The sequence below is a fragment of the Moschus berezovskii genome, chromosome 1, assembly GCF_049115385.1.
Source record: "Moschus berezovskii isolate FMDL1 chromosome 1, NW_MosBer_1.0, whole genome shotgun sequence".
NCBI lineage: Eukaryota > Metazoa > Chordata > Mammalia > Artiodactyla > Moschidae > Moschus > Moschus berezovskii.
The window spans coordinates 9039796-9063091 of record NC_142460.1 but is presented as its reverse complement, the minus strand read 5'-3'; the positions used below and the strand labels follow the sequence as shown (position 1 = coordinate 9063091).

General features: G+C 47.6%; 1 protein-coding gene across 2 annotated transcripts in view; it reads left to right on the top strand.

Moving 5' to 3' along the window:
* Positions 1-23296, top strand: part of ERG (ETS transcription factor ERG) — a 323869-nt gene that overhangs the window by 79038 nt on the left and 221535 nt on the right. For both annotated transcript variants that reach the window (XM_088835169.1, XM_055416410.2), the window contains exons 2-3: positions 4276-4377; positions 17073-17160. In XM_088835169.1, the coding sequence (XP_088691295.1) occupies positions 17122-17160 (39 nt within the window). In that variant the 5' untranslated portion in view covers positions 4276-4377; positions 17073-17121. The remainder of the gene's footprint in view (positions 1-4275; positions 4378-17072; positions 17161-23296) is intronic.

The following is a 23296-nucleotide window of genomic DNA, read 5'->3' as shown; positions in this document are numbered from 1 at the left end:
TTTCCCAGATATCACGGTGTGTGGTTTCATCCCCAGGCCCCCTCCTCTCATGGTCCTGAGACGCCTCAAGGGTCATGCACAGACAGGACAGTAGCAGATGACCTTTCTTTGTCAGCCAGGAGACTTTCTCCAGAAGTCTTCCTGTCACTTCCGCCGGGGTTGAATTGGCTAAAATGATATCACATGCTCACTTTTAAGTCAACCTGTGGTAAGAGGCGGAGAAGGCAATGGCAAGCCACTCCAGTACTATTGCCTAGAAAATCCCATGGATGGAGGAGCCTGGTAGGCTGCAATCCATGGGGTCGCTAAGGGTCGGACACGACTGAGCGACTTCACTTTCACTTTTCACTTTCCACTTTCACACATTGGAGAAGGAAATGGAAACCCACTCCAGTGTTCTTGCCTGGAGAATCCCAGGGATGGGGGAGCCTGGTGGGCTTCCGTCTATGGGGTCACACACAGTCGGACACGACTGAAGTGACTTAGCAGCAGCAGTGGTAAGAGGAATGGGTGCCCAGCGATAGGATTTGCCCCTGAAGTTGGGGCAGGGTCGGCCCCCTCCAGGGTGTTTTGGGGGTTGGTCTACACACCCAAGAAGCATTGGGTTGCCTCTGTTAGGAGAAGCAGGCACCATTGTGTCTGCTGCCCTTGCCATTTATGGGGAAAGTGAAAGTGTTAGTCGCTCAATTGTGTCCAGCTCTTTGTGACCCCGTGGACTGTAGCCCACCAGGCTCTTCTGTCCATGGGATTCTCCAGGCAAGAACACTGGAGTGGGTTGCCATTCCCTTCTCCAGGGCATCTCCCCAACCCAGGGATTGAACCCGGGCCTCCCGCACTGCAGGCGGAGTCTTTACCGCCTGAGCCACCTGGGCAGCCCGCCTGTGGGCACGGGGCTGTGATCGGGTGAGCGGGGTCCTCTGTGACCGGGCACTGTCACTGTCCCTGGTATTGCTGGCGGGCATAGCGCCCATTCACCAGTGATGGCTGTTGTTCGGTCAAGATCCAGGGCTTTTTCTGGCGAGAAGGCAACTCTCTGGGACAGCTGGTTGTCCATCTTCCCAGAGGTTAAACTTATGATGCATTCACTGTTGCTGACACAGGTGGCCAGGAAAACCTCTGCACGTAGGAAGCGACCTCTGGTCCAGCGTGTTTGGGGAACGAGGAGGTTGCACTTCTCTGAACACGAGACGCTTGTGTCTGTCTGCATGGCACGGCCACAAACAACTGTCCATTGCAGTTGAGCAGTCTCCTGGCTGCTGGTGGTCAGTACCAACCTGGCTCCAAGCTCAGGTCTCTCTGTGTGCCACGACTGCTTTGCAAAGTAAACTTTGCCCTTGAGATGCTCAAGTGTTTCTGGCTTTGACCATTTCTGAGGAGAATTTTCCACCGATCACGATCACGTGTGTTCTACCTGTCACTGTGCAGAACGCCAGGCTCACCCCGTCCGGGAGGTACCGGGGTTCCTACCACTTGTCCTTGACAGGTTTGGGCGCCGTGTCCCTTGTCATCTGCTCTCTGTGGGACCAGGGGCTCTGTTCAGCTGGCTTGAGCAGCTTGCTGTCATAGCAAAGTTCTCAAATGGCTATGTCTTTTGAGTTTCTGAGTCTGGTTTGCATAATTGTCTGACGTTTCTGCTTTGATTGGGCTGGCTGTTAACCTCACGCGGCTGGTAGCGTGCCTTTCTCTGGCAAAGCTTCTCTCTCCCCAGACTTCGTGACATCTCTTTGGATCCTTTGAGGCCGCTCAGCTGGCTTAAGGGTAATTTACCTTGTCAGATAAAGTGCCCTCTGGGTAGATGAGATTTTAAAAACATTATCATGCTAATTGAAAAATACCCATTGCACATATTTAATAGAATCGTCTCTGGCCTTTGCTCTTGTCTTTAAGTTGAGCCCACCAATACGCCATCAGAAATCAAGTGTTTCTTTTGGCAAAGAAGAGGTTTGGGCACAAAAGTGCACTACAGGATGACAGTGTAGGAATTTGAGCCCAGGCTTTTAAAACTCGTGTTGCCTTTGCAGCGACTGGAAACTAAATACTCTTTTAACCCCTTGTCCGTGGAAAGCATTCAACTAAGAAATAATCAACATTGGCTTTGGGGTTTAAAGAGGAGGAAATTTGAGGACACTTTAATTAACTCAAGATCTGTGCTGTGAGCAAAGGATGGCCTAATTCAGGCCGCCCCCCGCCCTCTTTTTCTGCAGGGTGGCCTGTCACCAGGGAGGGAGGCCCTGTGGCTCCTTGGGGTGGATGGCTCTCCCCCATCACTGTGAAGACAGCGCATTGCAGATGTACTTAGGCTTATACGCTGATCATTATGTAGCTCTTCTGTGACTATCAAGATGAGTATTCTTGATACTGAAATTTGGAAGATAGCCTTGATTAGAAGCAAGAAAGTAAGACTCCCTGCAGTTCATTTTGGAAAGCTAAGGACCACTTCCGGCTTTGATCTCAAGTTCCGGGAGCTGGTGATGGACAGGGAGGCCTGGCGTGCTGTCGTCCATGGGGTTGCAGAGAGTCGGACACGACTGAGCGACTGAACCGACAGTTGATTAGCAATGCTAGTTTCTGCTGCGCAGCAAAGGGAATCCGTTGTGCATGTGCTTGTATCCGCTCTGTTTTTTAGGTTATCTTCCTGTATAGGTCCTTGCAGAGCGCTGAGTGGAGCTCGCTGTGCCCGGCAGCAGGTGCTCGTTCGTCTTCTGCTTTGTGTGGTAGGCGTATGTGTGCATGTCAGTCCCAGTCTCCCGAGGTACCCCCCAGCCCCCACCCCTGTAACCGCAAGTTTGTTCTCTGCGTCTGTGGCTCAGCCTCCGTTTTGTCATTAAGTTCATTTGTGCCTCTCCCCCCCTCGTGTTTTTCATTCATTTTATTTTCCTTTTATATCATATTGGGGTTCAGTTCAGTTCAGTCGCTCAGTCGTGTCCGACTCTTTGCGACCCCATGAATCACAGCACGCCAGGCCTCCCTGTCCATCACCAACTCCCGGAGTTCACTCAAACTCGTATCCGTTGAGTCGGTGATGCCATCCAGCCATCTCATTCTCCGTCGTCCCCGTCTCCTCCTGCCCTCAATCTTTCCGAGCATCAGGGTCTTTTCCAGTGAGTCACTTCCTCACATCAGGTGGCCAAAGTATTGGAGTTTCAGCTTCAGCATCAGTCCTTCCAATGAATACCCAGGACTGATCTCCTTTAGAATGGACTGGTTGGATCTCCTTGCAGTCCAAGGGACTCTCAAGAGTCTTCTCCAACACTAATATAATATTGGAATCAGACTATATATATGGTTTTGTATCATAATTTTCCCAACTTTTCCCCAAGAATTTGGATTTTCCATGTCCTCCCAAACCCTTTGCCCCACCAATGGGGCCATTTGCATTCAGCGTCTCAATGCACAGGCCCAAGCCTCCAGGTGGAGCTGGCGGGGGGCCTCTGGGGTGCAGTGGGAGGCTTGTCTGGCCCGTGAAACCGTCTATAAATAATATCGCCCATTGCAAATATTGATTTTGATGCACTACTTAAGGCATTTTCTAATTTGAAAATATTTTCAACTGAAAAAGCTGTCATTTGCAATTCGTCATGTTATGAGGATCCTGTACTAAATATTTTGGGATTGGTTATTTGACTTGGAAAGTTGCAGAAGCACAGAAATTCCTGTATCTCCAAAAAATAAAGAGAATGGATTTTAGAGCCGCTCTGACAGGCATATTCTAAGAAAGACCTTTTTCTTTTCTTTTTTTAGTGTTGCTCTCATCTTAAAAGTTTTTTTAATAGTACTCTACACTTGCAAAAAGTATGGATCTCTGTGGCATCTACACATTATAAAGACTTTTTATTTCATGTGACTGAAAAAGTTGTCTAATTATGGTTCTCGGGATAGTGAATAAATCCCGTCACTCTTTGGAGCAGAGAGCAGTGCTGAAATACTGATCTGGGGAAACCATTATTACTAAAACTGGGAGTCGGGAGGAAAGGACAAGATTTTCAAAATATTTTCTTTGCAAAAGTATACGTGGACCTCAGTACTTCCGTTACAGCTTGGCCTTTATCTTCTTCCTAGTCTCTGCTTTATGATGCTGAACTTTTATTTGGAGAAGTGCTGCCCCAACTCTGCCCCCCTACTTTTTTTAGAAGGAAGAATTTTAAGTTCATCCCTCTTTTAAGATACTTTAAAATAATATTTTAGCAGTAGGCTTGTCACTAAATGTACAGTTGATCCTTGGTTTTAATATCTGGGAAAAAACCCAAGATTTACTATATTGAAATTCTCTTTCAGGTTGTTCCAAGATCTTTGAAGATCCAAGAAGAAGCCGTGTTGACCACAAGCAAGACAAATGGCTCACAGAGAAAAGCATGGGGGAGCCAAGGGCGATTCAAGGTAAAACAAGAAGTCCTGCCTCTCAAGGGTGTTTAGAAAGATGTGCATGTAAAGATTTTGTGTCTTCAGTATTTGGTGTTTGGGGGACCCAACCCTCCAAAGACCTTTTCTGGGGTCCTTTAATGTAGTTTGAGGAACCTAGGTTGGTTCCCTAGATTCTCCCCACACCCATGAAACGCCCTTGACCTAGTGCCACCTGTTCCTGCCTTCCACACTGTGCAGTTTTTAAAATCACCACTTTTAAGTTCTGTAGTCACGCAACTGCATCTTTCTCCACTGCTTTCTGCTTTCTCCTGCTCCATCCAGAAGAAACAAAGCCTAGAACAATGGCTACAGAGCCGTGCTGCTGCTTCTTCTTTTTACTTGCCATCTCTCTTTATTCAAGCTGTTCTTTGACATGGAAATTGTTGGTTCACGAGGATCCCTTCATGGCAAAGTGCACTGTGAAAATAAACAGCAATTTTTACATCGAGCGAGGAGGTAGAAGGGTTCTGTCTCGGGCTGATAATTTCTGCGATTCTCTACTCAGTTCCTATTTTCTGAATAATTATGTAAAACTTTATTTTAGGATTATTCATCCATATACATAGGAGACTTTGTGTTTCTGAGTTTCCAGTGGCATCAGTGTAATAAGCAAAAATGAGAAATCTATTTTTTAATTTATTTTTAATTAAAGGATAATTGCAGTATTGATTTGAGAAATCTATTTTTAAAGGAGCAGGATACTTTAGAAGAAAAAGTTCGCCAGAGTAGAAAAATTTCCCAATAAAGTGAAATTGCAACTGTGCTGTTTCTGACTCGCTAAGTTGTACCTGACGCTTTGCAGCTTCATGGACTGCAGCCCACCAGGCTCCTCGGCCCGTGGGATTCTCCAGGCGAGAATGCTGGAGTGGGTTGCCATTTCCTCCTCCAGGGCATCTTCCTGACCCAGGGATTGAACCCGAGTCTCTTATGGCTCCTGCATTGGCAGGTGGATTCTTTACCAAAGCACCACCTGAGAAGCCCGTTGCAGTTCTAGAAGAATGTATTATAAACATGTATTCTACTGCACCATTTTATTCAGTAGATAGTTTTAATATTGAATATATTTCCAAGATCCTTACATTCTATTTTAACAGGTGGTATTATATAGTATAAAATTATAGGAAACAGTGCCTTTGAAGAATTGTGATAAGAACAGAAACTAAGAAATAAAACACTGTGTCTGTTACTGAAGGGATGCAAATTGGTATGATACCTTCTTGAATGTGCTTTCATGATGGCTGTATTTTTCTGTCCTGTTACCAGGTTTGGTTAGTAGTTATTTTATCTGAATTCAATTGCAACCTCATTTTGAGAGGCCCACACAGGGATTGAGCTATGCAAAAAAATAAAAATAAACGTGGAGAATTTCAGCACTTTATCTATAAAACACGCCCCTTCTTTCTTCAGGACTGTTAGGCTTTTCTCAAAAAAAAAGCATTCCAGCGGTCGAAGAGATTATGGTGGGGCTGGTGTAACACTGACTTATGCCTTGAACTTAAAGAGTCTCTCCTCTCCTGATATTAAGGGGGGAGTGATGAGCAGCTGGCTCAGCAGTGCATGGTGCCCAGGACGGGCTTTGAGCAGAGTCTGTGTCCAGTAAGAAACAGTGGACATGGTTCCTGAGGCCACACCCCCATCAGGGCCTGTACTCTCCATCAGTTAAAAGATGGAAATAAAGATGTGTCCATTTACAGGGATGCTGGGACAAAGTACCACAGATGTGGGGGGGCTTAGACAGTGGAAATTTGTTCTCTCCCAGCTCTGGAGTTCAGGGTGAGGACAAGGCCAGTTCCTCCTGTCTGTCCATCTCTGTGGCTTATAGATGGTCATCTTCTCCCTCGGTCTTCACACTGTCTTCTCTTTTTGCAAATTTGTTTCAAAATTCCCCCTTTTTTTTTTTTTTAACTAAGGACACCAGTCATATTGGGTTAGGGCCTACCCTAATGACCCCACTTTAGCTTCATTACCTGTGGAAAGACTTTGTCTCCTAATAAGGTCATGTTCTCAGATGCTGGGGGTTTGGGCGCTGAAGAATTGATGTTTTCGAACTGTGGTGCTGGAGAAGATGCTGGAGAAGACTCTTGAGAGTCCCTTGGACAGCAACGAGATCTAACCTGTCCATCCTAAAGGAAATCAGTCCTGAATATTCATTGGAAGGACAGATGCTGAAGCTGATGTTCCAGTTCTTTGGCCACCTGATGCAAAGAACCAACTCACTGGAAAGGACCCTGATGCTGGGAAAGGTTGAAGGCAGAAGAAGGGGACAACAGAGGTTGAGGTGGTTGGATGGCATCACTGACTCCTTGGACATGAGTTTGAGTGAACTCCAGGAGTTGGTGATGGACAGGGAGGCCTGGTGTGCTGCGGTCTATGGGGTCACAAAGAGTCGGATGTGACTGAGCAACTGAACAGCAACACCACCATGAAAGTTTGCATGATGGAAACAGTTCAACCTATTGCAGTAGTTATTTATATCTGTGAGAAAGATAACAGATTCTAACAGATTTCCTTCTGGAGAAGGAAATGGCAACCCACTCCAGTACTCTTGCCTGGAAAATCCCATGGATGGAGGAGCCTGATAGACTACAGTCTATGGGGTCGCAAAGAGTCGGACACGACTGAGCGACTTCACTCACTTCACTTTACTAGAAAGATAAAGCCTTAGTGTACTGAAGGAGTTCAGTTTCTTATTTTTGGATGAACGTCGAGGTACGTTTGGTTTCTGGTATTTCCACCTCCCACTAATCTCCTTTGCTTACTTTGGGGAGAGCAGGCGCCAGGGCTGGGGCCAGGTTGAGCTGAGGGAGGCGCCAGTTTCAAGGAGATGCTCCCTTTTGGGTGCTGACTCTGCACCTGCAGGAGCTGAGAGGGGGTGCCTTCTGAAATCGTGGGCCCCAGGTGGACATCTCGCTGACCTCCCGCTCCATTTAGGAGACCATTTCCCTGGGGGAGAGTCAGACCTGTGCAGTTCTTAGGGTAAGTTTTGCTATTCATAGTAAGAAACTGATGTACCTAATATCCACTCATCTGGAATCCGTGAATCTGATGACCGGCACTTTCAGTGAATGGATCTGTTATGATGAGTTTGCTTAGAGCCATTTTACCTAACGGGTCTGTACTTAATGACTGCTGCTGCTGCTGCTAAGTCGCTTCAGTCATGCCCGACTCTGTGCGACCCCATAGACGGCAGCCCACCAGGCTCCCCTGTCCGTGGGATTCTCCAGGCAAGAACACTGGAGTCGGTTGCCATTTCCTTCTCCAAGGCGTGAAAGTGAAAAGTGAAAGTGAAGTTGCTCAGTTGTGTCCGACTCCTGCGACCCCAAGGACTACAGCCTACCAGGCTCCTCCATCCATGGGATTTTCCAGGCAAGAGTTCTGGAGTGGGGTGCCGAGGCCTTCTCCGACTTAATGACTAGTTAGCCTAAAATAAAAAATTCCATTTTAAAATTAAGGACAAAGGACCCTCATGAAAAGTGAGCAGCTTATTTCCTGAGAATTATTTTTCACAAAGTTGCAGGATTTTATACAGTATCAGCCCACTCGCTTTCTTTCCAGTATTCAGTTCAGCTCAGTTCAGTCACTCAATCGTGTCCGACTCTTTGCGACCCCATGTATTTCCAGTATTGATGGCCACTTATCAAGTGCTTGAAGGAAAAATGAAAGTGTTAGTCACTCAGTGAGTAGTCTGACTCTTTGTGACACCATGAAGCCTGCCAGGCTCCTCTGTCCATGGAATTCTCCAGGCAAGAAGACTGGAGTGGGTTGCCTTTCCCTTCTCCAGGGGATCTTCCTGACCCAGGGGTTGAACCTGAGTCTCCCAAATTGCGGGTAGATTCTTTACTGTCTGAGCTACCAGGGAAGCCCTATGAAGTGCTTACTCTGTGCCTAGCCCTGTGAGGGGTTTCAGGAGTGTGATTCAATCTAAGATTCCCAAAGGCCTTTGGTCGCAGGCAGGGGAGATTCACCAAACAGTGCTTCTCACTAACCAGTTAGAATAGACACCGGCCAAATTTTGTGTCACACCTGTGTGAATTCAGTTCAGTTTTGTTCAGTCACTCAGTCGTGTCTAACTCTTTATGACGCCATGGACAGCCATGCTTCCCTGTCCATCACCAACTCCCGGAGCTCACTCAAACTCATGCCCATTGAGTCAGTGATGCCATCCAACCATCTCATCCTGTCACCCCTTTATCCTCCTGCCCTCAATCTTTCCCAGCATCAGGATCTTTTCCAATGAGTCAGTTCTTCCCATCAGGTGGCCAAAGTGTTGGAGTTTCAGCTTCAGCATCAGTCCTTCCAATGAATATTCAGTACTGATCTCCTTTAGGATGGACTGGTTTGATTTCTCACGGGACTCTCAAGAGTCTTCTCCAACACTGCAATTCAAAAGCATCAATTCTTTGGCGCTCAGCTTTCTTTATTGTCCAGCTCTCACTTCCATACATGACTACTGGAAAAATCGTAGCTTTGACTAGATGGACCTTTGTTGGCAAAGTAATGTCTCTGCTTTTTAATACGCTGTCTAGGTTGGTCATAGCTTTTCTTCCAAGGGGCAAGTGTCTTTTTATGTTCATGTGTGAATTGCAGAGCATCAATTTGGAGGTGGTAATTGAGGGTAGTTTTTCCTCCTGACATCAAATAGGTGGTGTCTTTTCCAACTCCATCAGTTCTCCGGTTCTCTAATACCAACTGAGCATCTTACACTTTGATTTAATTTTGATACCTCCCAGAGTTAGTACCACACACGCAGGCTAAAGGCTTAGTCTCTAAGACTGACCCCCACTGCAGAGACCGGTGGAGAGTGTCAGGTCCCCAGGTTACGCATCCTTTTGTCCAGCGGGGCTGCAGTTAGGGGTTCCCACAACCTCTCTCCAGGATTCAGTCATGTTTTTAAAATAAGAGAGTACTTAACAATATTGTGATGGTTTTTGCCACACATCAACATGAATCAGCCAAAAGTATATATGTGTCCCCTTCCTCTTGAACCGCCCTCCCACTGCCCTCCCCATCCCAACCCTCTGGGTTGTCATAGAGTACAACCCAGCAGTCCCACTCCTGGGCATACACTCTGAGGAAACCAGAACTGAAAAAGACACGTGTACCCCAAAGTTCATTGCAGCACTATTTACAATCGCTGGGACGTGGAAGCAATCTAGATGTCCGCTGACAGATGAATGGACAAGGAAAGTGTGGTACATATACACAGCCACGAAAGGAGCACATTTAACTCACTGCTAACGAGGTGGATGAACCTAGAGCCTATTATACAGAGTGAAGTAAGTCAGAAAGAGAAAGACAAATGTTGTTTATTAACACATGTATATGGAATCTAGAAAAATGGAATTGATGAACCTATTTGCAGGGCAGCAAAGGAGACACAGGTGGCTTCGCTGGTGGCTCAGATGGTAAAGAATCTGCCTACAGTGTGGGAGACATGGGTTCATTCCCTGGGTTGGGAAGATCCCCTGGAGAAGGAAATGGCAACCCACTCCAGTATTCTTGCCTGGAGAATCCCACGGACAGAGAAGCCTGGCAGGCTACAGTCCCTGGGGTCGCAAAGAGTCAGACATGACCGAGTAACTAACACTTTCCCTTTCAAAGGAGACACAGAGCTAGAGAACAGACTTGTGGACTCAGTGGGGGCAGAAGAGGGTGGGATGATTTGAGAGAGGAGCCTTGAAACATAGACATTACATATGTAAAATCGATAGCCAGGGGAGTTTGCTTTATGAGGCAGGGTTCAGTGATTTAATAGAAGGAACCACAGAAGTCAGGACAGTGCTGTACTTCCTATGGCAAACTTTTTTTATAAAGGGCACAAATGAGCAGATGGATGGGAGTTTGTGGGGTGGAGGTCCAGAAGGGTCCCAAGCATAGGGGCCTCTTCTCCAAGGAGCGGGGGACGTGGGGATTGCTCACCAGCTAGGAGACTCTCTGAATCCTGTCGTTTAGGGGTTTTATGAACATTTCATCACATAGGCAGGATCGGTGATGGATTCAGTCGCCAGCTCTTCCTCTCTCTCCAGAGGGAAGGGGTGGGGCTGAATGTTCCAGGTCTCCCATCAAGGCTGGGAGAGCCCGAAGCCATCAAGGGGTCCATCATGAGTCACTTCATTAGAACAAAATGTGGTCCTGGGACTCTTGGCGGTTCAGTGGGTGGGGCTCCCTGCTCTCAATATGGGGGGCTGGGGTTCCCTGGTGGGAAAACTGGATCCTACATGCCACAGCTCCCCTCCAAGAAAAGACAAAAAAACATGGTCCTGTTACCCTTGCGTGCATGTGCTCAGTCGCGCCAGACTCTCTCAGACCACATGGACAGTAACCCGCCAGGCTCCTCTGTCCATGGAATACTCCAGGCAGGAACACTGGAGTGGGTTGCCATGCCCTCCTTCTGGGGATCTTCCTGACTCAGTGATCGAACCCACGTCTCCTGCATCTCCTATATGGCAGGTGAATTCGTTACCCACTGAGCCACCTGGGAAGCCATGCCTCCCCTCCATCACCCTTAGCCCTCAGGAAATTTAAGAGCTCTTTGCCAGGAGCTGGTAACAAAAACCAAGTGTGTTTTCTATTCCACCACAGTAAGATTATCCCCATTTTACAGTTGTGTAATTAAAGGCAGTAGAGGATAGGGCGACCTTTTCGGAAAACTCAGATCATGGCATCCAGTCCCATCGCTTCATGGCAAATAGATGGGGAAACAATGGAAACAGTGACAGACTTAATTTTTTCAGCCTCCAAATTCACTGTAGATGGTGACTGCAGCCATGAAGTTAAAAGATGCTTGCTCCTTGGAAGAAAAATTATGACCAACCTAGAAAGCATTTAAAAAGCAGAGACATTACTTTACCAACAAAGGTCCGTCTAGTCAAAGCTGTGGTTTTTCCAGTAGTCATGTATGGATGTGAGAGTTAGACTATAAAGAAAGCTGAGCACCAAAGAATTGATGCTTTTGAACTGTATTGAAGAAGACTCCTTAGAGTCTTCATGGAGATCCAGCCAGTCCATCCTAAAGAAAATCAGTCCTAAATATTCATTGGAAGGACTGATGCTAAAGCTGAAACTCTCAACACTTTGGCCACCTGATGGGAAGAACTGACTCATTGGAAAAACCCTGATGCTGGGAAAGATTGAGGGCAGGAAGAGAAGGGGATGACAGAAGATGAGATGGTTGGATGGCATCACTGACTCGATGGATGAGTTTGAGTGAACTCCAGGAGTTGGTAATGGACAGGGAAGCCTGGCTGCAGTCCATGGGGTCGCAAAGAGTTGGACATGACTGAGTGACTGAACTGAACTGAACTGAGGCGGAAAACCGGATCTGGCTTCCATCCTGCATCTGACTGTGCACCTCTGCTCAGATGCACTACCATTCGCGGGAGCCCTGCCCCCAGGCCTTCTAGGGCCTTCTCTTGCCCATTCGCCAATCCACGCCGCACTTGAAGTGCCTGGGAGCCCAGAGCTCCTGCCCAAACTGTCCCGAGCATCTTTGGGGCTGACACAGGCTCCTTCTTTGAAATCCATCCCCTGGGCAGGTCCTGTGTGTGCTTCTCTAGAGCAGACAGACGGCCATCAGGGCCGTGTAGACTGGACTGTCCCCATGACTGTGTGGGGGGCCAGAACCGTGTTGGGAAGAGAAGCAGGGAGGGAGTGTCCTTTTTCTATTCTGGCCCCAGCCCTGCAGATATCCAGGTCTTCTTTTAACTATCTGGCAGCCTTGCCTCCCTAATTACACAATGTTTATTTTCCTTTTGGCCCTGTGTGCCAGTCCACACTTGATGCAGTTTTATCTAAAGCAACCCAAATCAAATATTTGTTTCTGTGTGGTAAGCATTAGCATTTTCAAAACAGGGATGAAGAAGGGATCGTTTCAGTTTTCAAGATACCCAATAATAAAAGAACATTGGGTCATGAAATCCAAAGTCATAAACATATACATTACCCAAGGAATTTATTGGAAGAAGTATGTAGTCGAGAAAGGGTTTTTAGACAACACAGATTCAAGTTTTGCAAGGGTTCAAGGGCAAGTAAAGGAGAAAATAAAAGGCTCCTACAGGGATATAAAAGCATCACATCATTCATCAACGACTAAATATTTGAGAAATGCTCATTGGAAACACAAAAGTGAATTAGAAGAGCTTTTAAAAAAATCCATAATATCCTCTCAAATGGCAGGAAGAACAGACCCCAAATGACTGCAAAGACAGCTGAGGGTGTTTGTGGAGGGAAGAGACAGTTGGGAAGGCGGTAGAGCTGTCGCCCTTCTGGGCTTTGGGGCTGTCGCTTTTTTGCTGATCTGGTTTGGAGGATGACAGCACCATTCACATTGTTGTTGTTTAGTTGCTAAGTTGTGTCTGCCTCTGCGACGCCATGGACTTCAGCAGGCCAGGCTTCTCTGTCCTCCACTGGCTCCCCGAGTTTGCTCAAATTTGTGTCCATTGAACTGGTGATGTTATGCGACCATCTCATCCTCGGCTGCCCACTTCTCCTCCTGCCTCCCATCTTTGCCAGCAGAAGGGTCTTTTCCAGTGAGTCAGCTCTTCAAATCAGGTGGCCAAAATATTGGAGCTTCAGCTCCATCAGTCCTTCCAGTGACTGTTCCTTTAGGATGGACTGGTTGGATCTCCTTGCAGCCCAAGGGGCTCTCAAGGGTGTTCTCCCGCACCGCAGTCCAAAAGCATCAGTTCTCTGGCGTTCATTGACATTGACTGGTTCATAAGCTCCTTGAGTTGATGATGATCCTGGTGGTTAGGACCATATACCCTGGCTCCCTAAGGTGGGGGGATGGGAGGAGTGCTGGTTCCCGTTTCCCTGTCTTCCTGCCAGTCCGCATGCCTCTTGCTCTTCAGGGTTTCGTGGTGGCACCTCTGTGGCTCTCTCCCCCTTCTGGGTGCTCTCCATGCCCCTCAGCAGGCAGCGCCCCTGGCTGCCTGCTCTCAGGACTGAACTCTGGGTGTCTGTATGAATTGTTTCCCCTTCTCCATCCCCTGAAGGGCGTGGCTGTATTGCATCTGGAATCTATATATCCCCTTCCCCACAGCTTCATCCTTATGCCTTGAAAGTACCCCAGATTTCCTCATAAAAGATCTGAGCCATAAGCAGTCATTGTTAAGTTTATGTCTTGCTGGGCTACGGATCGAATGGCCTTGTGACTTCTGTGATGCGTCTGTGGTCTGGGATATCCAGAATGTTGATCCTGTTTCACTGTAGTTAGAAACCCCAGCGGGCTGGCAGAGTCCCATCAAAAAAGTGAGAATGCAGCTCGGAGGGAAGGGCTCCGAGAATCCCAGAGTCTTCTGGTTGGAGTTTCTCGGTTCCTTTTCAGTTTCCCAACTCATTTTGAGGGTGGGTCAGAGTTTGAGATCATGTCTGGTAGCTCAGACAGACTGTAAAGAATCTGCCTGCAAGAGACCTGGATTTGATCCCTGGGTTGGGAAGATCCCCTGGAGAAGGGAATGGCAACCCACTCCAGTATTCTTGCCTGGAGAATTCCCTGGATAGAAGAGCCTGGCAGGCTACAGTCCATGGGGTCATAAAGAGTTGGATATGGCTGAGTGACTAACACTTTCACTCTTAGACGAATGGGAATGATTTATTTGTGTGTTGAGATGAAGTCAATTTCTTTTGAAATTCCTATTGGAGTCATCTTTTATCTCTCTGGTTGGGAAAGTCTTGAGGGGCTTCTAGGTAACTGGTTATTAAAAGCATATAGTGTATATTGGTAATTGCCACAAAAATGCCGTATAACACTATATCTCCAGTCTCAGTGGTTTAAAACAAGTAGCATGTGTTCCGCTCGTGAGCCTGTGGGTCTGCCTTCCTGAACAGTTTTGGTTTTGTAGTTTCCCTCACACGCCCCAGGTTTGATGGTCTCTCAGATGGATGATCAGTGGTCTTGGCTGGAGAGATTGAATGCAAAACACTAGCCCGGGCAGGTTCCCATGGGGCTAGAAAGTTACAAGTGGAAACGCTTGGTATCTCTTGAGACCTGGGCTGTCCTTCTGCTGTGTTCTCTTGGATGAAAGCAAGGCCCAGGGGCAGTGCAAGGCCCAGGGGCAACCCACTCCAGTATTCTTGGCTTGGGAAATTCCACAGACAGAAGAGCCTGGCGGGCTGCAGTCCATGGGGTCACAAAGATTCAGACACGACTGAGTGACTGAACACGCACGCACCCCCAAGCATGCAGACCTGAAGACGAAGGCATCCCATGAGAGACCGAGCTGTGTTGAAAGTGGATGTGTTTGTACCTCGAGAGGGTCCGAAAGCCTGGATTACAGATGTGCTCCCGTGAGAGCCCCGGCAGACCCTCTGGAGTGGTGTGTTTGCAGCAGACTTGGAAGTCCGCTTTTGTGTCTGTCTCCCTGTCGTCAAGCTGCTTGTTTTCATTCTGAAGTTTACTGCTGCTCAGAGGCAGAGGCCTGATTTACAAAAAAGAAAACACACAACAGTAACGTAATCAAAAAGTGATGCCACCTAAAAACATAAATTAGAAAAAGTTGTTCTCAGTGCCAGAAAGCAACCGATGGCTAAGACCTGCAGAGAGCCCAGGGCTGATTGGGGAAATGGTGCCTGGAGCCCTGGGGAAGGGTCCCGAGGATGGGAGAGGTTCCCCTTGGGATCCGCTTTGGCTGGACTGTGGCCAGGAATGGAGGGGGCCTCCAGTGGCTGGTGGGTAGCTGCAGGGATGGAAGAAGTACCACTGCCCTTCTCTCCTCCCGCCCCCTGAGCTCCAGACAGTGTCCCATTGGTTGGACTTGATTGGGCCCAGAAGGCAAGGGCGCCTAGCTGAGGTTGTCTGCAGGAGTCAACCCCAGGGGCACCTGCAGGGTGTTGGGGAGGGAAGTGGAGAATGGTTCTGGTGTGGGAGGGCAGAAAAGAACCACCGCACGCTGGTTTGCAATCTGAAGAAAGGAATATCCTGGGTGAAATCTTTATCCCTAGAATATTGGTATCTTAAAATTTAATTCATGTGGGTTTAAATTGTTAGTACATTAAATTATCACAATACGGGGTGAAACCTGTTAATTAGGTCAAACCGAAGATCCTTTGGATCTTGGTGTCAGGCCAGTCTGACCTGAATCCTGGCACTGTTTCTTATTAACCATGTGATCTTGGAGAAGTGAGTGACTTCCCTGGGTGTCCACGGGCTTCCCCGGTGGCACAGTGGTAAAGAATCTGCCTGCCAAAGCAGGAGATGCAAGAGACAAGGGGTTTGATCCCTGGGTTGGAAAGATCCCCTGAAAACCCACTCCGGTATTCTTGCCTGGAGAATCCCATGGACAAAGGAGCCTGGCGGGCATGAGGTCGCAAAGAGTTGGACACACCTGAGCACACGCGTACACACGGGGTGTCCGCATTCCCGGCGGGTGATGGGGATGTGGGCGCTCAGCGTGGTGGTCAGGGTTCAGGGAGCAATGCCTGTGCAGCCCTCAGCCCGAACGCCTTAGCGGCTTATGCATTGGGTGACCAGCAGCTGTGCTTTGTCTTAAGTGCCTAATTATGGAGCTTTGGAGAAGGAACTGACACCCCACTCCAATATTCTTGCTGGGAAAATCCCACGGACAGGGGAGCCTGGCGGGCTACAGTCTCTCCATAGAGTTTCAAAGAATCAGACATGACTGAGCACTTGAGCAATCACGAAGCTTACAGATGTGTGTTGCTGTTCAGTTGCTCAGTGACATCTGACTCTTTGTGACCCCATGGACTGCACACGCCAGGCTTCCCTGTCCTTCACCATCTCCTGGAGCTTGCTTAAACTCATGTCCATTGAGTCAGTGATGCTGTCCAACCATCTCATCCTCTGTCACCCCCTTCTCCTCCTGTCTTCAATCTTTCCCAGCATCAGGGTCTTTTCCAGTGAGTTGACTCTTTGCATTCGGTGGCCAGAGTACAGATGTGTAGATGGTATTAGTTTGGGTAGAAACGTCAGAGTCCGATTCTGTCAATATAATAAAAAATATCATTTGGGGGTCTCATTTCTTCCTTTAAATAACCACTCATAGGTGCTGCTCATGTAAAATGATTTGTATCAACTGAATCTGACTTGGATTTTGGGGAGCTTGACGGCTTACGGTTTTGGGGATTAAAACTAAATGTTATTCTCAACATAAGAGAAGTCGGGTTTCTAGTCACTTCATTCACTGTCCATATCTAAAGACAAACATCTGAGGAGACCTTCACTGTTCACCTAAAACTGTCACAACATTGTTAATCATTGTGTGTGCTCAGTTGTGTCTGACTCTTTGCAACCCTGTGGACTGTAGCCCGCCAGGCTCCTCTATGGGAATATTCCAGCAAGAATACTGGAGTGGGAAGCTGTCTCCTCCTCCAGGGGACCTTTTCGACCCAGGGATCGAACTCGGGCCTCCTGTGTCTCCAGATTGTTTACCGCCTGGGAAGCCCCGTTAATTGGCTGTTGCTGTTGTTCAGTTGCTCAGTCGTGTCTGACTCTTTGCCATCCCGTGGACTGCAGCACACGAGGCTTCCCTTCCTTCTTCATCGGCTATACTCCAATGCAAAATAAAGTTTTGTTTTTTTTTAAAGGCAAACGTTTAATGCAGGGCTGGGGTTTCTTTACTGTTGTGTGTGTGCTGTGTTCAGTCCTGATGGAAAACGGAACACAGATATGTGGTTGCTTACGGCTGTTGGTGTAACCCCTTTGTGTCTCCTAGCTGCCTGGGATGCTGAGTGAATGGTAGCCGCGCTGGCCTCCCGAAGGTCATGATTCAGACTGTCCCAGACCCAGCAGCTCATATCAAGGTAGGTTCATCCTGGCCATGAAACTGCCCTGACTGCCTCCTTGACGGGATTTTCACAGACCTCTGCCCACCTCTCAGTGAGTGCCAGGGTCAGCCATCCACAACTGTGAGCCAAAGCCAATCCACTGTCTGTTTTTCCACAGCTCGGGAGCTAAGAAAACGCCTTTCACATTTTTAAATGGTTGGGAAAAAAAATCAAAAGAATATTTCACAGTGCATGTCAATGACAGGAAATTTAGATTTCATCGTGCAGAAGGAGTGTTCCCCTGGGCTCCAGGCACGCTCGTTTCCGTGCTGTCGGGGGCTGCTTCCACGCTGTCATGGCAGAGTTGAGCCCTTCCAACTTGAGAGACCATCTGGGCTGCAAAGCTGACAGTATTTACTATCTGGTTCTTTGCAGGGAAGGAGAGCTGACCCCTGAGTTAACATTGAAAACCACATCCAAATTCTCTGACTTCTGTTCTAATTCCATCTCCTTGACGCTTCCCCGGGTTACCTAGGGAGAGACGGGAGGGGCGGGGGCCTGGGCCTGCAGCACTCAGCCGCTGTGTTATCGGGGCACCCCGACGCTTCAGCAGCTCGTCACCCACGCCTGACCCGCCTCTGCCCACCGACAGCTCTTCCGCGGGCTCTGGAGAAGAGAGAACTGGGGGCTGAGGCTCGCGCCAAGGCCGGCCCCTGCGAGGAAGCCGGCCCGTTCCTTTTAGGGCTCCACATCCACGTGGTTGCAGCCACCGGGAGGAAATGAAGTGATGGTTTTCATATACTTGACCCAAATAAAAGTTACAGAAAATGTTGGGGCTTGAGCTGCATCAGCCAGATAGGCTGTCTGCACCTGCACTGGTTGGTTCAGCTGTCTGCGTTGGCCCAGCTTGCTCACCGCCTTGCCAGTTCTCGACTTTCCCCATATAAATTCATTTCCCCAAGTGGCCTGGTTGGTTTTTGGTTGTTTTTTTTTTTTTACTCTTTACCTGAAACATTTATTGAAAATTGAAAGTGGCTTATAAAGGAGAAAGTTTATGGTATTGAACGATTTTACCATTTTGGGGGGGGGGGTACTAAAACGTAAAACACTCTCCGAAATGGCATGTACACACATGCGTGCATGTTAAAAGCAGGATATTTGGAAAAGTGTTGTATACCATGTGCAACGCATATTCACACACATTTGATTTCTTTGAGAATGGAATTAGAAGTAATGAGTTTTAAGTGTGTTTTTTTAATAGCTCTGTGGGTGCTCTTGCAAGTGTGAGAAATATGGGGAGTCCGAAGGGTGTGGAGGATGCTAGATTTCATCCAGGGACTGAGAGGAGAGGACCTTCTGGCAGACACTGCCGTTTGATTTCTGTGTGATGGTTTATTGGGGCATGGCCACTGTGTCTACAGAAACACAAGTGGGAAAACTCTTGTGGCTGTGATAAGGTTTCTGCAGAAATATCTGGAATGTGTTTGGTGAATGTGTTTGTGCTACGCCCAGATGGGGGAGGGGACCTTTTTCTTTTTCGTCTCTGTTAATCATGAAGCCACAGGTTGCAAAGAGAAGCTCTCGGAGAAGGAAGGTGATACAAGAAATATATTCTGAAGCTCAGAGTATGAGCAGCAACAACTGAAATTCATTTTGACTGGCGTTTTATTCGTAACCAACCAGAAGGAAAAGATGAGGTCAGCAAGAAATTATTGCAGATTTTTAAAGTTAATTTATTCAGTCCAAACAGACAACTCGGAGAAACATGATCTCTGTAAATGTGTTCAGGAGAAACGTTGTGTATTTGATCTCAGAAATGAGCTATGTTTTCAGTTCTGATTTATCTTACTATCCTCATATTGGTTAATGTAAATGTAAGTGAAGGATAATTCTGAGAAATGGTAACCTTGAGAGTTTCTTAAAAACAAATTTCAACTCAAATTGCTTCTGTGTCTTTGAAGATGAACTGGCAATTTACAGCAGCAGATAGTAATAGCCGGTGTTGGCTCTGAAGTAGAGAGAATTCTATTAAAGCCATTTGCTTCTTTTGTAAATCTATCAAATTCCACCTACTGAAACTTTAATAATTATTCCTGGACTTTCTTTTTTTTCCGTATATGGAATTGGTGTCCTTGACAACAGTCAGGAAAATAAGACTGCTTTCTACTGTTTCCTTAAAATACCCAATTTGGGGAGTTTACTCAGTAAAATTTTCTGTGCTGAGATGTCTCTGGTTCTGGAGTAAGGAACACAGCACTTATTTCTTGGAGAGGAAGTTCTTATAAATGACACATGACAAGGTTCACTTGATATGTTAATGCAGAGAGTGGAAGAGTTTGTTTTTGGCTCACTGCTCCAGAAATGTTTTTCTCATCTGAAAAGTACCTGAATTCTCCGCAGAATTGACTTTGCATGGCAGTTGTGCAGGGAGGCCGCCGTAAAGACTTGATGCACCCTTCGTACCCCTGCGTAGGCTGATCTGGCAGAGAGAAATGATCCTTTTGTATTTAGGAAATGTATCCCACATAGCTTCCTATAGTTCTTTCCTGCCAGAGCAAATTACTCTTATCCTTTTGTATATTGAAAGAGCTGGAAATGATTTTACAAAGGAGGGATGGTAAATAATTATGAAATGTTAGTCTTGACTTACATAATGGGATGGTTGTGGCAGCTGGTTTACAAGGAAAGTGAACTGAACTTTAAATGTATTTTTAGTCTATTCTTCATTGATGAGACTAGTAAGTTATTAAGCACATTTTATTTGTCTTTCTTTGCCGGCCCTTCCAAGCACTTTTTTGGAGAAGGAAATGGCAACCCACTCCAGTATTCTTGCCTGGAGAATCCCATGGACGGAAGAGCCTGGTGGGCTACAGTCCATGGGGTCGCAAAGAGTCGGACACGGCTGGGCCACTTCACTTCACCTCACTTTAACTAAAGAAAGCGGCGGGGCGGTGGTGAGGCTCGTTGGTGTGAACTTCTTGATGCAGGAACCCTTTGTCCTTGCAGTCCTCTGAGGTCTTGTCACACCGGTTCTATAAACCTCCAACAAGACAATTGTTGCTTTCTGCTCTGCAACTTTTTATCTCCGCTAATGGAAAATTGCTGCACCTTTAAAGGTCAGAGGCTTGAGAATGGGCTATTCTGTATATTTCAGGCTGTAGGCAACATTTTTACAAAGGTGCTGGGCCAGCATGACTAAGCACATGCCACAGAGTCGCATGTGGAGTCTGTTTTCTGTTACATCCTGAGCAGGGAAAAGAGACTGGAAGATCCATTTTATTAGGATTTGGCAAAGATTTTGGTGATGAATTCTCATCCTGATAAGGGAGTTCTCCATTTAGTCGCTGCATTTCCTCGTGAGAGCTCTGTTTTAATATTTTCATTTACCAACATTGGATGAAAAGGGTGGGCAGAGCAGTGAAGTTTATGACTCTAAAGAGACGTCCGATTGGTGCCTTTTGTCATCGTTCCCTTTGCCCTTCACCAGCTACCCGCTTGGAATACGATACAATTTTGAACTGGCCAAAGGAGGACGGAACTGAGAGGGGAAGGGTCTCAATTTTAGTTCTGCCCTGTGGATCACAGGCTGCGTGACCTAGCGATGCTGGTTCCTGAAACTCCCTGAGCCGCATGTTCTTGGCAGAGTTCATGGCGTGGGTCCTGGTGTCCTAGGACCCGATTCAATGCCCGCTCTATCACTGGGAACTCAGTGATGTTGTGCGGCTTCTTTAATCTCTCTGTGCCTTGGTTTCCTCTTTTCTGAAGCGGAAGTGCCTCTTTTGGGGATTAGTGTGAGGATTTAGTGATCTGTTCTTACAGGTAATGTACCTAGACCCTGCCAGGAGCTCCTGTGGCCTCCATATTGAAAAATTCACAGTGTCATCATGGCTAATTTACATAGAGCCACATGGATACCTCTTAGAAAATACCAAGTGGAAAAAAAAATCTAAAACAGGATGTGCTCAGTGGCACAGTACTATTTACATAGAGGAACGCGTGCACACTTCCCAAACAACATCGTGTACTTTTCATGGATATGTGTGGATCTGAAACATATCATGACCACATCCAAGGGATTGAGTGCCTGTATGGGACTGGTTGGCTGGTAACTAGTTGGCTAGTTACTCTGAGAGGTGGTTGAGGGATAAGGGATATGATAGTAATGATATGCGTATAATGTCAGTTACTGGCATGGAGGTTTGGAAGTGGCACAGAAAGGCCTTCCCTCCACACTGGTGCCAAGCTGGTGTAATACCAACTGTACTTCGTTACTAGTTTGGTGTTGCCTGCTGCTGCTGCTGCTGCTAAGTCGCTTCAGTCGTGTCCGACTCTGTGCGACCCCATGGATGGCAGCCGACCAGGCTCCGCCGTCCCTGGGATTCTCCAGGCAAGAACCCTGGAGTGGGTTGCCATTTCCTTCTCCAATGTGTGAAAGTGAAAAGTGAAAGTGAAGTCACTCAGTCTTGTCTGACTAGTAGTGACCCCATGGACTGTAGCCCACCAGGCTCCTCTGTCCATGGGATTTTCTAGGCAAAAGTACTGGAGTGGAACCACCCAAATGCCCGCCAGGAGAAAGGATAAATAAATTGTAGTCTGCCCCCCCCAAAATGGAATACTACACAGCGCTGAAGAATAAACTACAGGCATCTACCTGTGGCTGTGTATCTGTGTGCGTGATTCTCAAGGTTGGGTGAGAAAAAAAAGTCACAGCAGAATAAGAGTATGAGTCCACATATAAAGATCAAAAAGAGGAAAAACTACAGAACATATGTTGTTCAGAGACACACACATATGTGTCCAAAAGAAGAACAAAGGCACAATATGCATATAATAATTCAGGACAGAAAAACACGCCTTGTCAGGGAGGGGAAGGCTTGGGGGAGGGACTCGGGTCGGGGGCAGTTCCGAGGTCGTGATGTTGCCTGTGTCGGCTGAATTCAGGCAAGAGTGTTTGCTCCACCTTCTTTCACTTGCGCAGTGTCACATGTCCTGTTTGTGTAAGAGTCATATTTACAGTAAAGAAGGTAAGATGCTGAGAGAGGAGGACGGGAAGAGGGAGGTGGGTGGCTCAGGATGGCATCACGTCTGTGAAGACACTTTCTAATTGTAAACCTTTGATGATCGCCATGGCAGATAGAGACCGCTTGGTCCATTGCTGGTCTAGCTGCTGAGGAGGGCAGGAGCCAGCTCTGGGCAGGGGACCGTGGTGGCGGGCTGTGCCTGCCCTGAATCTGAGCGTGGGGCTCTCCAGGGTCTTTGCTCTGCTCTTTTGTTTTAAACTAGACGACAGTTGATTTGCAGGGTTATGTTAATGTCTGCTGTGTGGCGGCCTGACTCAGTTACACACATACGCACACGTTCTTTTCTCGCTTCTTTTCCAGTGTTGAGTTTCACGGGTCCTTGAATAGAGTTCCCTGTGCTGTACAGTGGGACTTTGTAGTTTACCCATTCTCTGTATCACAGTTTGCGTCTGCTAACCCCAGACTCCCAATGCACCCCTCCTTCAGCTGTGCCCCCCGCCGTGTCCCCAGCAGCCATGTGTCTGTTCAGTCATTGGTCATTTCCAGGTTGAGTGGGTCCACCTGCCTTTAGCTCTTTGAGTGACTTCATTGCATCCTTTTGCAACAAGGAATTTCTCTCTGATTCACTTGTCATTCATTCAAACATTTTTTATCAAAGCCTTCCGTGTACGTGAAATGGGTTGGGGGTATAGGGATTGGTCGCTCAGTCATGTCTGATTCTTTGTGACCCCATGACTGCAGCTCACCAGGCTCCTCTGCCTGTGGGATTCTCCCGGCAAGGGTACTGGAGTGGGTTGCCATTCCCTTCTCCAGGGGATCTTCCCAACCCAGGGGTTGCACCCGGGTCTCCTGCATGGCAGGCGGATTCTTTACCATCTGAGCCACCAGGGAAGCCTGGATGTGGGAATAAGAGACCATAAAGACACAGCATCTGCAGTCTGGGGCAGAGGACACGTGTTCCCCAAACACGTGTTCTCGGGCACGGCGCAGGGCAGAGGCTGGACCTCCCCATCCCCATCTCACCCGTCCCAGCTGGTCCTGAGACAAGCCCTGTGCTGGGCCAGCGTGGCTTCTGCCTGGGGAGAGTCTGGTGGTCTTCCTGGGGGAGTGTCAGGGGCTTCAGACTGTGCCCCACCTGATGGCTCCCAGGT